General features: G+C 40.9%; 1 protein-coding gene across 1 annotated transcript in view; it reads right to left on the bottom strand.

Moving 5' to 3' along the window:
* The window catches only part of LOC118206733 (sodium-dependent phosphate transporter 1-B-like), a 320116-nt gene that overhangs the window by 30075 nt on the left and 276397 nt on the right, over nt 1-13644 (bottom strand). The window contains exon 9 of the mRNA XM_035379759.1: nt 1251-1436. Coding sequence (XP_035235650.1) covers nt 1251-1436 — 186 coding nt within the window. The remainder of the gene's footprint in view (nt 1-1250; nt 1437-13644) is intronic.

The following is a 13644-nucleotide window of genomic DNA, read 5'->3' as shown; positions in this document are numbered from 1 at the left end:
GATGTGTGTTGCATTTTTTTTCTCCACAAGATCTGCCTTGATTGGTTATCTGATCATGAATTACAGGAGCTCCTCCACCATCTCCTGCCTGTATTACTCTTGTTATAAATTATGCTTATACCCTGGTTTCTTTTGTTGATTGTTTCTTCCGTGTTGTAAAGTGTCTTTGAGATTGTGAAAAGCGCTATATAAAATAAATGTATTATTATTATTATTATTATTATTATTATTATTATAAAAGTGAATATGGCATCCATAAATCATCCGGCATGGACTCAACCATACATGTTTGAGCCTGTGTTGGATCCCATTTTCATCACCAGCCTTACTACAAAGCAAACATTGTACTGTGCTTTGTTTCGGAAGCACTCGGCAGCAGAATGGCACACTTTGGCCAGGATGTGTTTCTCAAATATGAATTGCAAACTCCTTTGGAAGGCCATGAAATGAGCAATTAGCTGACTGGCAACCAGTAATACCACACCAAACGTGACTGCCAACAACACTTAAAGGGGAATTACACTTTAAAACACATATGGGCTTATTTTATTTCTAATTTTCTTCTAATGAATGTGTCGACCTTCATTTTTCGATTAGTTATTTCATTTTGTTAACATTCATTAGAAGGACAATATAAACAAAATAAGCCCATAAGTGTTTGAAAGTGCAATTCCCCTTCAACATTTCTAACTCGACACTTACTCTGTGCTTGCAGGTAGCTCATTTTAATTTGCTAGTCAAACAAAATGGCATACAAAAAAGCTTTGCTTAGTGCCATTGTTGTTAATTGTTGTTATCATCTGGTTGAAGTGATGCTCAACCCCTTTCTGTGATTGCAAGCACCTTCTCACTAGCAGTTTCCATTCCATTTTGCTGTATGGTGTAGTTGGCTTATTTCAGTGATCGAGCTCTATCAGGCATGTTTAGGTCAGACTATAAAGAAGTTGATCTTAGGGGGCATCAGTCCTCATTGCCAATCCTCATCTACAAAGAGCCAACTGATTCCAATGCATGCTTCAGAGAATTCTTCACTGATAAGATGGGCTTATGAATGCTTTCCAAACTGGGTGAAGAATTTGGGATATTAGTTAGTTACAAAAAAAGGGAAAAAATTGCATTTTAGTCTTTATCTTTCAAATAATTGCATTATACATTGAGCTATTAAATTGAAACAAACAAAGCATTACCAAGATTTCCCCCCATATATACATATAAATTTCTCTTCTTGGAAAAGGTAAAGGGGATGATACCTGGAAGGAGTGATGGGGGTTAGGTCCTTGCCCATAGTCTGAATGACCCTTCGTCCCCAAGCCCAGAGCCCAGCACAGATGCCTACTCCTCCATACAACAACAGCCAGATGGGTGTGGGAGTATTAGAGATCACCTTTCCTGTGTCATACACCAACCAGAGGGCTACCAGGGGTCCAATGGCATTACTGAAACAAAGAAGAAATGAAATAATTAAGCCAAGGTGTTTTCAGTCAATCCATCAATGCATTGATCTTAAGAGAGTGTAGTTGACTCCACTGGAAACAAAACTGATGACCAAACAATAACCAAAACCTTTAAATACGCATAGTATGAATGCGTAGTACTTTACAAGTGCACAAGGGGTGTGCAGAGCGAACACTATCTTTTTCTTTGTTCAACTAACAAAATGATCTATACCTGTGTTTGGACAGATGACCGAAAGTAGGCATTGGTTAAATCAGAACTCTGACATTAAACTGACATTACAGCTATGTAAGGCTAATGTAGGCATTCTGTTGCACTCTGTCTATGGGAGGTAGTCTCAATGTGGCGTGGAGGTACTTTGCCCACTGGGAAGATGTCAGAGCTATGTTGTTTACCATGGAATCAGATTTGTGTCAAAACTGTCTTAAAGAAAGCATCATACTTTTGACACACATTTGTGCAAGATTACCAAGCAAAACGTTTCTGATTGAGATCAACAATGTAAATATTGCAAAGAAAAATATTGATTTCAAGAGTAAAACTCAAAACTTAAAAATAAAAAATATTGCAATATAATTCTATGCGTGTGCAAACTGTCTGTTGTGCTTGATACTTGATACAATGTTTTGTTTGATACTTTTGACACAAATCTGATTCTATAGCACAGAAGCGGTAAGCTTCTTCCAATTGGAACTACCGCCGCGCTATGCCATGGCTACCTCCTACAGACAGAAAGTGGCAGAGCACTTGCATCGGTCCTATGTCACTGTTCTGAGTGATCTGTCTGGGCAGTTGTGTAAATGAGAAAATGGCAGTTTAAACTAAATTTGTGATTTCACATGGAAATATCATTATGTATAAGAAATAGGTGTAAGCTGTATTTTTCACACAATACTCCCCTAAATGTAAATTTTCTAAATGATTAACCTTTATACAAAGCAAAATTTGACTCTGTCTGAGCTAGGACTAGAGCTTGCTCTAGCTGCACTAGACACTGCAAGTCCAAATCCCAGATCTGGCTCTCGCAAAAACTTGCCACTAAAAATCCCCCAGACTTAATTGGCTAAATAAATGTTCTCTCCCTCTCCACCTTCGCTAATGTGTGGTGAGCGTTCTGGCGCAAATTGGCTGCAGTGCATCACCCAGGTGGGTGCTACACATTGGTGGTTGGTGAGGTGAGTTCCCCTTCATTGTAAAGCACTTTGAGCATTTGGAAAAGTGCTATATAAATGTGATTAATAATAATAAAATACTGTGGCAGCAGGTAGCTCCAATCAAATCCTGACCAGCTTAATTGTTTAATCTTCTGAGTCCATTGCAAACTGTCAGAATAAACCAGTATTGAGTTGTTGCTAGCTAGTCAGCAGGTCACTACTGCTACTACTAGTCTTACTCATATGTGTTCCAACAAAGTTACACTACATGACCGAAAGTATCTATATACCCCTTGGGGCCTGGGGCTATTTTTCACGGTTTCGACTAGGCCCCCTAGTTCCAGTGAAGGCAAATTTTAACGCTACAGCATACATTCACATTCTAGATGATTCTGTGCTTCCCCAACAGTTTGGGGATTGCCCTTTCCTGTTTTAGCATGACAATGCCCCTGGGCACACAGTGAGCTCCATGTAGAAATGGTTTCGGCAAAAACAGTATGGAAGATCTTGACTGGTCTGCACAGAGCCCGGACCTTAACCCCATTCAATTCCTTTGGGATCAATTGGAAAGCCAACTCTTAGCCAGGCCAAATCGCCAAATCAGTGGCCGACTGCACTAATTCTCTTCTGGCTGAATGGAAGCAAATTCCTGCAGCAATTCTAAATTAGTAAAAATTCTATACATCTAGTATAAAACAGAAGAGTGCACATTGTTAAAACAGCAAACGGTGGACCAACTCCATATTAATGTTACATTACATTACATTTATTTGGCAGACGCTTTTATCCAAAGCGACGTACAAAAAGTGCATTTCATGGTCATAGACAACTACTAAACACAGGTTCAGTAAGATATAATACTTATTTTGTACAGCTATTTCTAGCCAAGAACACAGTTTAGTTCACACAGTGAACACTATTCAGACCTAACCTCTGCAAAGCCAACTAGGCAGAAGAATAAGCTACAGTATTAGGACAAATACAAATTACCAAAAAGTGCTGGGATGGGGCAACATGTAACAAGTGTCATGAAAAAGGGGGGGGGGGATTTAGAGTGAAATATACAGCGTGGTGGTGGTTAGTCTAGGTATAGTCTGAAGAGATGAGTCTTCAGGCCACGGCGAAAGATGGGTAGTTCGTTCCACCACTGGGGAGCTAGGGTGGAGAAGCTCTGTGATCCCTTTGGTCGGGTGGGAGGGGTTACAAGGCGTCCTGCTGCCGCAGAGCGGAGTGGTCGAGCAGGGACATAGGATCGAATCATGTCCTGCAAGTAGATGGGGGCTGTCCTGTTGGCTGCAGTGTAGGCAAGGGTCAGGCTTTGAACCGGATCCTGGCAGCAACCGGTAGCCAGTGGAGTGATCGCAGCAGAGGAGTGACGTGGGAGAATTTGGGAAGGTTGTAGATGAGTCGGGCACCGGCATGCTGAATCATCTTTAGTGGCTGTATGGCACAAGTTGGCAGGCTTGCAAGGAGAGAGTTGCAGTAATCAAGGCGAGAGGACACCGTAGCCTGGACGAGCAGCTGGGTGGATTGCGTCGTCAGGTATGGTTGAATCCTTCTGATGTTGTACAGAAGGAATCTGCAGGACCGTGATGTTGCCTTGATGTGCTCCTTGAGGTCCAGTTGGTCATCCAGGACCACCCCCAAGCTCTTGGCAGAGTGAGAGGCAGTCACTGTGGTGCCATCAACCGTGATTGAGAGCTCACATAGTAAGGAGGTCTTGCATGGGAAGAAGAGCAGTTCAGTTTTGTTGAGGTTGAGTTTCAGATGGTGGCTGGCCATCCAGGTGGAGATGTCAGCCAGGCCGGAAGAGCTCTTATCATCGACCTGTGTGGCCGAGGGGGGGAAGAAAAGAAGAGTTGCGTGTCATCTGCATAACAATGATAGGAGAAGCCATGTGAATTAATAACTGAACCAAGAGATTTGGTGTATAAGGAGAAACGCAGAGGACCCAGTACAGATCCCTGCGGCACTCCCGTAACAAGTGGTCCCAGCGATGCCCATCCCAGCCAAGGTTAAGAGGAGTATTTTATGGTTGACCGTGTCGAAGGCTGCAGACAGGTCAAGAAGGATCAGGACAGTGGAGAGGCGTGAGGCTCTTGCAGTGGCAAGTGCCTCCGTCACAGCCAGGAGCGCAGTCTCTGTTGAGTGCCCGGATCAGAAGCCAGACTGGTGAGGGTCTAGCAGGCTGTTCTGATGGAAAAAAGAGGTTAGTTGTTTAAGAACTGCTCGTTCAAGGGTTTTGGACAGAAAGGGTAGAAGCGATACGGGTCGATAATTCATGACATCGGAGGTGTCTGAGGTGGGTTTTTTGGGGTAACACGAGCAAAATTAATGCCCATAATTTTGGAAGAGATGTTGGATGACAGGTGTCCACATAACTTTAGCCATGTAGTGTATGTTCATGCTGGATGAGGATGGGTCAAGACATAAGTACAGATACAGAAAGCATAAACAAAACATTTTTGACTTTACAGTTGCTAACTCTAGCTCATTTATTTTGTGTTCACAATGAATCAGTTCACATATCTTTTTAAAATAAGCTGGCAGATTTGTGCAGAATCTCTCTCCCTCCAGCTGTGTGTGTGTGTGTGTGTCTGTGTGCACGCACACACACTTGTGTGTCCTGCAGCAGACCTGGCCTTGAGTAGAACCTTCAGTAGAACCTCAGAGATACAAACCCATTAATAAAGGGGGTTGTTCAGATCTCCAATGAATCACTTTGTAAGTGAAGTCAAATTACAATCAAATCATTTACTGGAATGGTTATTTGCATGACTCAAACATTATTTTTTAAATTATTTTTATTGTTACTTATTTTTATTTGTTCTCATTTTTCTTTCTATATAATTTTATAAGTTAGGAAAACACAAAGCACAAAGTGTCTTAGAAACTGAGACATCCCTCCATCCCATCATTATCTACACCCACTTATCCTGGGCAGGGTTGCGGGGGGTACTGGAGAATTGGGCAAGAGGCAGGAATACACTCTGGATAGGCCGCCAATCTATTACAGGGCACACGCACACACTCATACCTACAGGGAATTTAGAGTCTCCAATTAGCCTACCTGCATGTCTTTGGACTGTAGGAGGAACCCCACACAGACACAGGGAGAACATGCAAACTCCACACAGAAAGGCCCAGGCCGGATTTGAAACAAAGACCTTTTTGCTGTGAGGCGACAGTGCTACCCACTGCACCACCGTGCCACCCACCAAACTGGGACAATATAATTATAAATGTATGTAACATAATGTAACATAATAAAAATGCAAAATATGAGTGAAAAGGAACAAACAGTAGGCTTAGTTCATGTCAAAAATAATGCAACCTATGTGTGTCAATTAGGCTACAGAGAAACTGTATTAACCAAGAAGTGGTAGATGGGAACACAGAGTGAACATCCAAAGCAAGCTATCGCACTGGATTTTGATGTGCCTGAGCATTTTGGTAATTGCTGAGACCTTGTGTTAAAGTAATAATCATTACACTAGGTATTTGTTCATACCAACATAATTGAGCAGCCTAATGTATTGTGGCGACCCTGGGGTAGCTAGCCTGACAGCTAGCTACGATTGGTAGCTAGCTAGGCAGCTAGCTACTATTGCCGTCGCTGCATTGTCGTGTAAATACTTGCTTGTATATAGCTGTGTGTAGCTAGGTGTAGTTAGTGTGCTTTTGTGTATCTAAAGTGTAGATATTCATGGTACGTGTGCTTGTACAGTTTTGTTGTGTTTCGCGTCTCTTGTAATTGTTAAAGGAGTAACATGGTGGTTGAATGTGACACTTGCCAGTTGTCTTTAGGCAACAACAAAACAAATGTGCATAATTGTTTTATTATTCAGTCATTTAAATGTATTTTAAAACATATTTTTCTAAGCCTAAATTTCCCACTATAAAAGTTCACCCAAACTGTCTGGGCGTGGTAATGAGAACTGTCAGTTAGCTATGATTGACAGACCGTGCCCTGTTACTATAGCCACCTCCATGATACGCGCTCATCTTGGGAGACTGAATTTTCACAAGCTAGCTAACTTAGTATATCAAGTATCGACAGCTAAGGACGTTGACTTACATCCAATAATAATTTTTAAGTTAAGTTAAGATAAAACCACAACTATAATGTCCTTATGAAACGTTATCGATAACATTACATTATGAAAGCAAACTACATAGCTAGCTAACGTTAGCTAGCTATAAATGAATATAACCAACCAGATAGGCTAATAGTCCTTAAAAGGTACTCTAATAAGTGAACCTAACATTAGTCAAGTATTTGCATTGTCTTGCCTGTGAGCCAGCGGCACAAACTATGGGTCACGAGTTATCCAATGAATGAGCTATCACAGCAATCTGACTGACTGTAGGGATGGCAAAACGTAGTTTTAGAATGTCGCCAGCAGTGTATGCGCGTGAGCTTGACAATACATTTCTCACAGAAAAGGTAGTTTGTCGCCTTTTTTTTTTTAGTTCATGGTGATAGAAGTGACAATAATTAGCCTAAGTGGTGCTGTGCTGTTAGCCTTTACTGATCACCGTACAAGGTTAATGTGAAGTAGCTAGCACAATCAGACAGCGCTAACCCATAAAAATGTACTTTGAATGATACTTGCTCAATCGAACAGTAAATCTGAAAAACATTCGATTATAGTCAGCGGCACCAAAATTTTCTTTCACACCCTCAATAAACGGCACAAGTCCCAGTAGAAGATTGAATTAAACCTTTTGAAGTTATATATTTTCTGAAACGTTATCGATTCCGCTTAGCCACAGTGAGAGAAACTAGGCGATCTAAGCGTATAGTTTCTATGTAAATTAGGCTATGTCAGAAGGATTCAGTCTTGTTGTTTGCTACCTAAACTTCACAGCACACTTGTAGCAGGACGGTGTGTCCAGTCAGATTTCTTTACGGGGCGTGGAAAGGGGAGTGGTTACTGTACTTGTGATGCAGTAAGTTGATAACATTCTCAACCGGCTGAAAATAGAACGATAAATTTAAAACGCATATTTCTCCAAAAATAAAGAATGGACATATTTAATACTTTACTCATCGTGTTTCTTCAATGCTTCTTGTGCAAATAGCACATAAAACCGAGAAAGTTTGAAAACCACCATGTTACTCCTTTAAGTTCCCCGTGTTCCTTCTCCTAGTCATGTGTGTGTCGCAGCTTGGAGCTGGGTAGGGGCAGGAGCGGCCGCGATTGGCTAAAAGGTTTGCGCTAGGCAGCCAATCAGCGGCCGCTCTACAAGTAACCTTATTTGCATAGCTCAAGCAATATAAGGGGAGGCTCTGAGCAGTGAGTGTCAGTGTGTGTCCTGCTTATGTGCTGTAATTATCTTGGAGAAGCAAACCAATAGTCCTTGTTAGGACTGGTAAATAAAGCAAAGCTCAGTGTGAGTGATTTGATCATTTCAACTCCTGTCTCTGCCTCCATTTGTCCAACTCGCCACAGTATTTCATTGTTGGAATTTATAATCAGCTTGAACATGTATTTCTTTGTCTAGGATTTTTTCAACATAAAATGATAATATTCATGCAAAGAAACAAAACCAGTTTTTGGCTTGTATAGACAAATTACTGATGATCACAGAATGTCATTACCACTCGTGGTCAAGAAGATAACTATTTCAAATATATTTTAGAGATGAAAATGGCTCCAAGAAACAACAAAAGAGAGGGCACAGATAAAAGTTTAGTTTTAAGTGAACAAAACTGCATTGTTATCTCCTCCTAATTTTACACCTGGTAGTGCTTAATAAAGAGCTTAATAATAACCTCTTCTCACAGTATCAACAGTATCAAAACCAACAGAAAATAGCTATTTCAACTACAAAATGGATTCACATATGAGATAGTTCACTTCACAAAACCCTCTTTTATGAAGTCCATTATTTGCAGGTTTGTTTTCTTTCAGTCCATATTCCACTATTGTAAACAAAATTCAATAAACCCCACAATAGGAATATTCACGTCAAAACACAAAATATGGTATCAGCCACTCATTTAAATGTATTCAGTTCAATAAAGGATAGTAAACTTATTACCTCAGTCTCTTAATGAATAGTAAAGTTTTGATATAAATACCACTCTGTAGACTTAAACAGAGATGAGATGAGTCACTGGAAGATGTCTTTGGATGGCAGGGAACTTTTCCTCTTTTATAGAGTTCTAATGAGCAATGGATGCTCCAGTGTGCGTGTGTGTTTCACACTACGGCGTAGTCCAGCCAAAATGAATGCACAGTTCCGACTTTTCCTGTGATTGTCTTCTGTAATCGCCGTCTTCCGAACACTTTAACATTAACGATCACGACCTCAGCAAACTCACTTACTTGGATTTACGTTAATGGCGAGGTACAACGGAACTGAAACTTGAAACACTACACTACCGGCCCGTATGCACCGGTGGTTACTAAACTTTAGCTTATCAAAATGTCTGCCCACAGAATACACCTTTGCTTTTCTCTTCAGCAATGTAATTAGTCTCCTCTTGAAACTCACAGCACTGTTGCTTTCAGTACATGTCCATTTCTGAAACGAATTCCACCATTGCCTCTGATAGCACAAGTTATCCACAGTAGCCGCGAAGCGAACGCTCTGTCACTTAAACTCACGTTAAAACAACAAAGAGAACATGAAAACTTCTGCAAAGCTGTCCGTTTTGATGACTGTTTCCTTTTTCAAGGTTTACTTCAGCTAAAATCTACATTGTTTGTTCCACAGGGAAAACATGGTTTCACTTGCAATCCACCAGTTTCTCTTTCCTCCATGCACTTCTTTTGACACACCCAAGTGATGCTGATACTGGATTCTGGCTTATTCTCGAACTACACTCTAGCTTGTGATAGGACACTGTACCTGTTCATAACAGTCTCACTAAATGAAGAACTAGAATGAAAGAATAATAAAATATTTGCATTCCTTACATTTATTTATTTTTATTCTCTGGTTTGTGCTGCTAGTTGTCCGGAGCCACCCGCACATTTTTTGAGTTCCAAGAACTGAGTAGTGTGTCCTTTAACCCTCTGGGGTCTAAGGGTAAAATGAGGCACACTGGTGATTGTACGATGCTCTGACATTTGTGTAAATTTCATCAACTTTATATACAGTGATTCCAAAGTGTTTCATATCTTTGTTTTCAGCACAGACTCGGCTACAATAATATGGCAGCAGTAAGTAGGTCATAATCATGTGTGGATTGTAAACTGCTCTAAAAACACACAAACTGTAAACAGTAGTTTTGAACATGCACAGGAATGTTGTAATAAAGCACACTGAACAATTGTGACTAAGACTTTTGGTCACTGAAATGTGTTCATCAAGGTCTTGGGTATCAAAAGATGACAAAATATTTTAGCAAATCCAATGAGAAACATAAAATACATTGCTAAAAGTTAGTGTTGTGACTACTACTTTTCAACACCAGGTGAGAATGGGAGGGCAAATGGCCTTTCTGTAATGAATATGCATTGGGTAGGAAGACCTGCCAGCTAAGTAGGCCATTCACACCTGGCCGCATGCCTACCCACCACTAAGACAAAGACTCAGTGAGCCATTTAGAAGACAGAAACAAAGACATCTTTTGATTTTCAGAACATTTATTGAAGCAAACTATACGCATGGAAGATGAGATGAGACTGGTGTACTCTTGCAACGCTTGCGTGGCCTCTTAGCTAGTGGTGAACTAGGCCGTGTTTCCTGATCAGCATCTCTGTAAATATAATAAAAACAAAATTGTTAGGAAATGTGACATCAAATCAAACTTTATTTATATAGCACATTTCCTTCAACAGGTGAAAATTAAATGTGCTTTACAAAAAAGGGGCAAACCACTAACTAATGAAAACAAAACTTAGGAAATGTGACATGGTTACATCATATACAAACAAAGAACCAAACAAGCACAACCAGACGCAGAGAGGTAGCCTATAATTTTGAGAAGCAATGGTTAGAATCGTTCGTAGTGTGGGAATTTACAAGCGCGCATATTAGTGAATATTCCTACAAACACAGAGAATGCAATACAGCACACATTTACAAATAATGCAAGCTATCAACAAAACAACATTAGCTAAACTAAATAAACATTGCTATTCCAGCTCAACTACATGCAACTCATCAATAAAACTGCCTCAATCTGAAGTAGGCTAGGTCTGTTTAGCTAAGTGGTTATTATATTGCTATTTCCCGAATTTACTTACAGTATGCTAATATCGATTGTGCGAGGACATCAGTTTTAGAATCCTAGCCACGCCACGGGCTGTTTATTACCAATATGATCGAAAAACATACAGTCTACCTGATACTTCTAACACAACCAGACGCAGAGAGGCTAGCCTATAATTTTGAGATGCAATAGTTCAAATCATTCGTAGTGTGGGAATTTACAAATGCGCATATTGCTGGATATTCCTACAAACACACAGATACGTTGCAATACAGTACACATATTTACCAATATGATCATAAGAAATATACTTACGCATGAAGTTGATCCTCAGCTGGATCAGTTCGTTGTTCGAAATGACACCGCTCTTCATCAGTGTCGGCTTCCGGACCATTTTCCAAAATTAAACGAAATGTTCACCTCAAAAGAAGTGAATTCGGCGACACTTTGACATTCTATCCCGCTTTCGCAGACTTGGCATTTCTCACATGGATCTCGCATCGCCCCTCCTTTAGTCTCCTTCTATGGAGAGTAATTATAATTGTTAACATGTGAATGCGATTTGGGCGGACTTCCTGCTGAGCGAAATTCACATAGTAATGAGTAAAGTTTAACGAAGCATACATGATCTAATTAATCAAATTTAGAACATTTAAAACAATTCATATTATTTGCCAATGGGCGCATTGGAAAGTCGCGATTCTAAGGTTTCTGTCAATGTTTTTGTTGCGTCTGTATGATAACAGCACGTGAAGTTAATCATCCAAATAGAAACTAAAGTTAATTTCATCTTGTCGAGCTCCGCCGGCGGAGCTCTCGACCCCAGAGGGTTAAGGATTTGGTGTGCATGTCACAGCTGGAAAGCAGGCAGGGAGAGAGAGTTGGGTGACAGTGGGGCACAGCTGTAGAAAAGGGCATGTACATCTCTCCAGAGGTTGTGGTGTCCAACTAATTCCAGCCCTTGCAGGAATTGGATTTGGCTCTTGACCCTGAGAGTGGGAGGACCGAGGAGCCACTGGGCACCCAGGTGGCCACCTCCTCTCGAAAAAAGGGAGTTAGTGATAGTGGGGGATTCAATTATCAGGGGGGTAGACAGCATAGGCTGTTTGTATGAAAAGGAGTTTCGTACGTTATGTTGCCTGCCTGGTACCCAGGTAGGAGATCTCCTGGAGCATGTGGACAAGCTCCTGGCCAGAGCGGGGAGGCATCCAGTGAAGATGGTTCACATAGGAACCCATGACATAGGTAAGGGTAGGTTTGAAGTTCTGCAGGACTAATTTGTGGAGCTAGCAGAAAAGATTAGGAGCAGAACCTCCACGGTAATTTTTTCTGGAATACTACTAGTACCACATGCAAGTAGAAGAAAGGAAAATTTTATTTGGAGGTTTTTTACACGTGGCTACAAACCTGGTGTAGGAAAGAGGGGTACAGGTTTATGGGACACTGGCACTACTTCTTGGACAGGGGTGACCTGTACAAGCGTAACAGGCTGCACCTGAACCAGAGGGGTCCTGCTTCACTGGGCCAGCGTATGCTTAAGTTAGCACAGGATTTAAACTAGGGACTTGGGGGGCAGGGAGGTCAGAAAGTGAAAAGGGTAGGGAAGTGCAGACTGTCAGGATGGAAGCTGTCAGGGCTTCCTATAATAGAGGGTATGCATTGACGTGACTTTCCCACCGGAATACGCCCCCTCAGTCGGGATTGAGTGGCAAAACATGCTGCCACATGGCTGCCTTTAGTATAAGAAACTGCAAAACCGGGAGTAAAACAAACAATTATTTGCTTAAATTAAAGGCAGTTGGACTCGACAGTGATCTTTACAACTTACCAAAGAACCAGTGGTCCGTGGACATTCAACAAGAAATCTGAGCTATCTTTTTACAGACGGCCGAAAGCTAAAGAAAAGAGAAACGATGCATCACTGCAATTCGCAGAAACAACTCGAATCCAGGCACCGAAACGTGGATTTGCGGTTGTTATTTTGTGTCAGGTATGTTGGATTTTTGGGTAAAATCATACCTTAATAATTTATATGCTTGGCTAGCTATTACTATCTAACCATCCCCCATTTGTTTGTAGAACACAAGGCTCATCATCATGGATGTTTTTTAATAAATGCTGACAAAAACTTTACAGTTACACAGAATATAAATGAAAGATGCTAAATATTTAATCGATGAGTAGTGAATACAGTAGCCTACATAAATTAAGGTATGATTTTACCCAAAAAATCCAACATACCTGACACAAAATGACAACCGCAAATCCACGTTTCAGTGCCTGGATTCCAGTTGTTTCTGCGAATTGCAGCGATCCATTTGCTTCTCTTTTCTTTAGCTTTCGGCAGTCTGTAAAAAAAGATAGCTCCGATTTCTTGTTGAATCTATTTGTACAGTCAAATGCACAACAGCTCTTTCCCATTTTAGATGTGTTTTTTTGTGTTTTCACCGCATTCAAGCTGAACGCTAATGCTATCACTCAGTAGTCTTTCTGCCACTCAGTTGGTGTAACCGCAGTGACTTCCACCTACTGTGATGTTATGTGCATACCCTCTATAGTGTGAACACTAATGAAGTCTTGTTAAAGCAAAGTTGTAGGAAGGGTGGCTTGGGGCGGCGGGGGGTGAGAGAATGGTAGAGGATGTGTAGAAGTAATAATCTGAAATGTCTTTGCTTAAATGCTAGAAGTATAAAAAATAAATTTTTGGTGCTTGAGGCTGCTATAAATAGAGGGGACATAGTTAGGATTACAGTAGGAGTGTGTTATCGACCGCCAGCTCAGACAGTAGTGTGAACTCAACACTCTTTGGAAAAATAAAACAAGCTTGTCAGGATTGTGAGACTATTATTATGGGTGACTTCAATT

Source organism: Anguilla anguilla, chromosome 10 (genome assembly GCF_013347855.1).
Source record: "Anguilla anguilla isolate fAngAng1 chromosome 10, fAngAng1.pri, whole genome shotgun sequence".
Taxonomy (NCBI): domain Eukaryota; kingdom Metazoa; phylum Chordata; class Actinopteri; order Anguilliformes; family Anguillidae; genus Anguilla; species Anguilla anguilla.
This window is presented reverse-complemented; position numbering and strand designations above follow the sequence as displayed.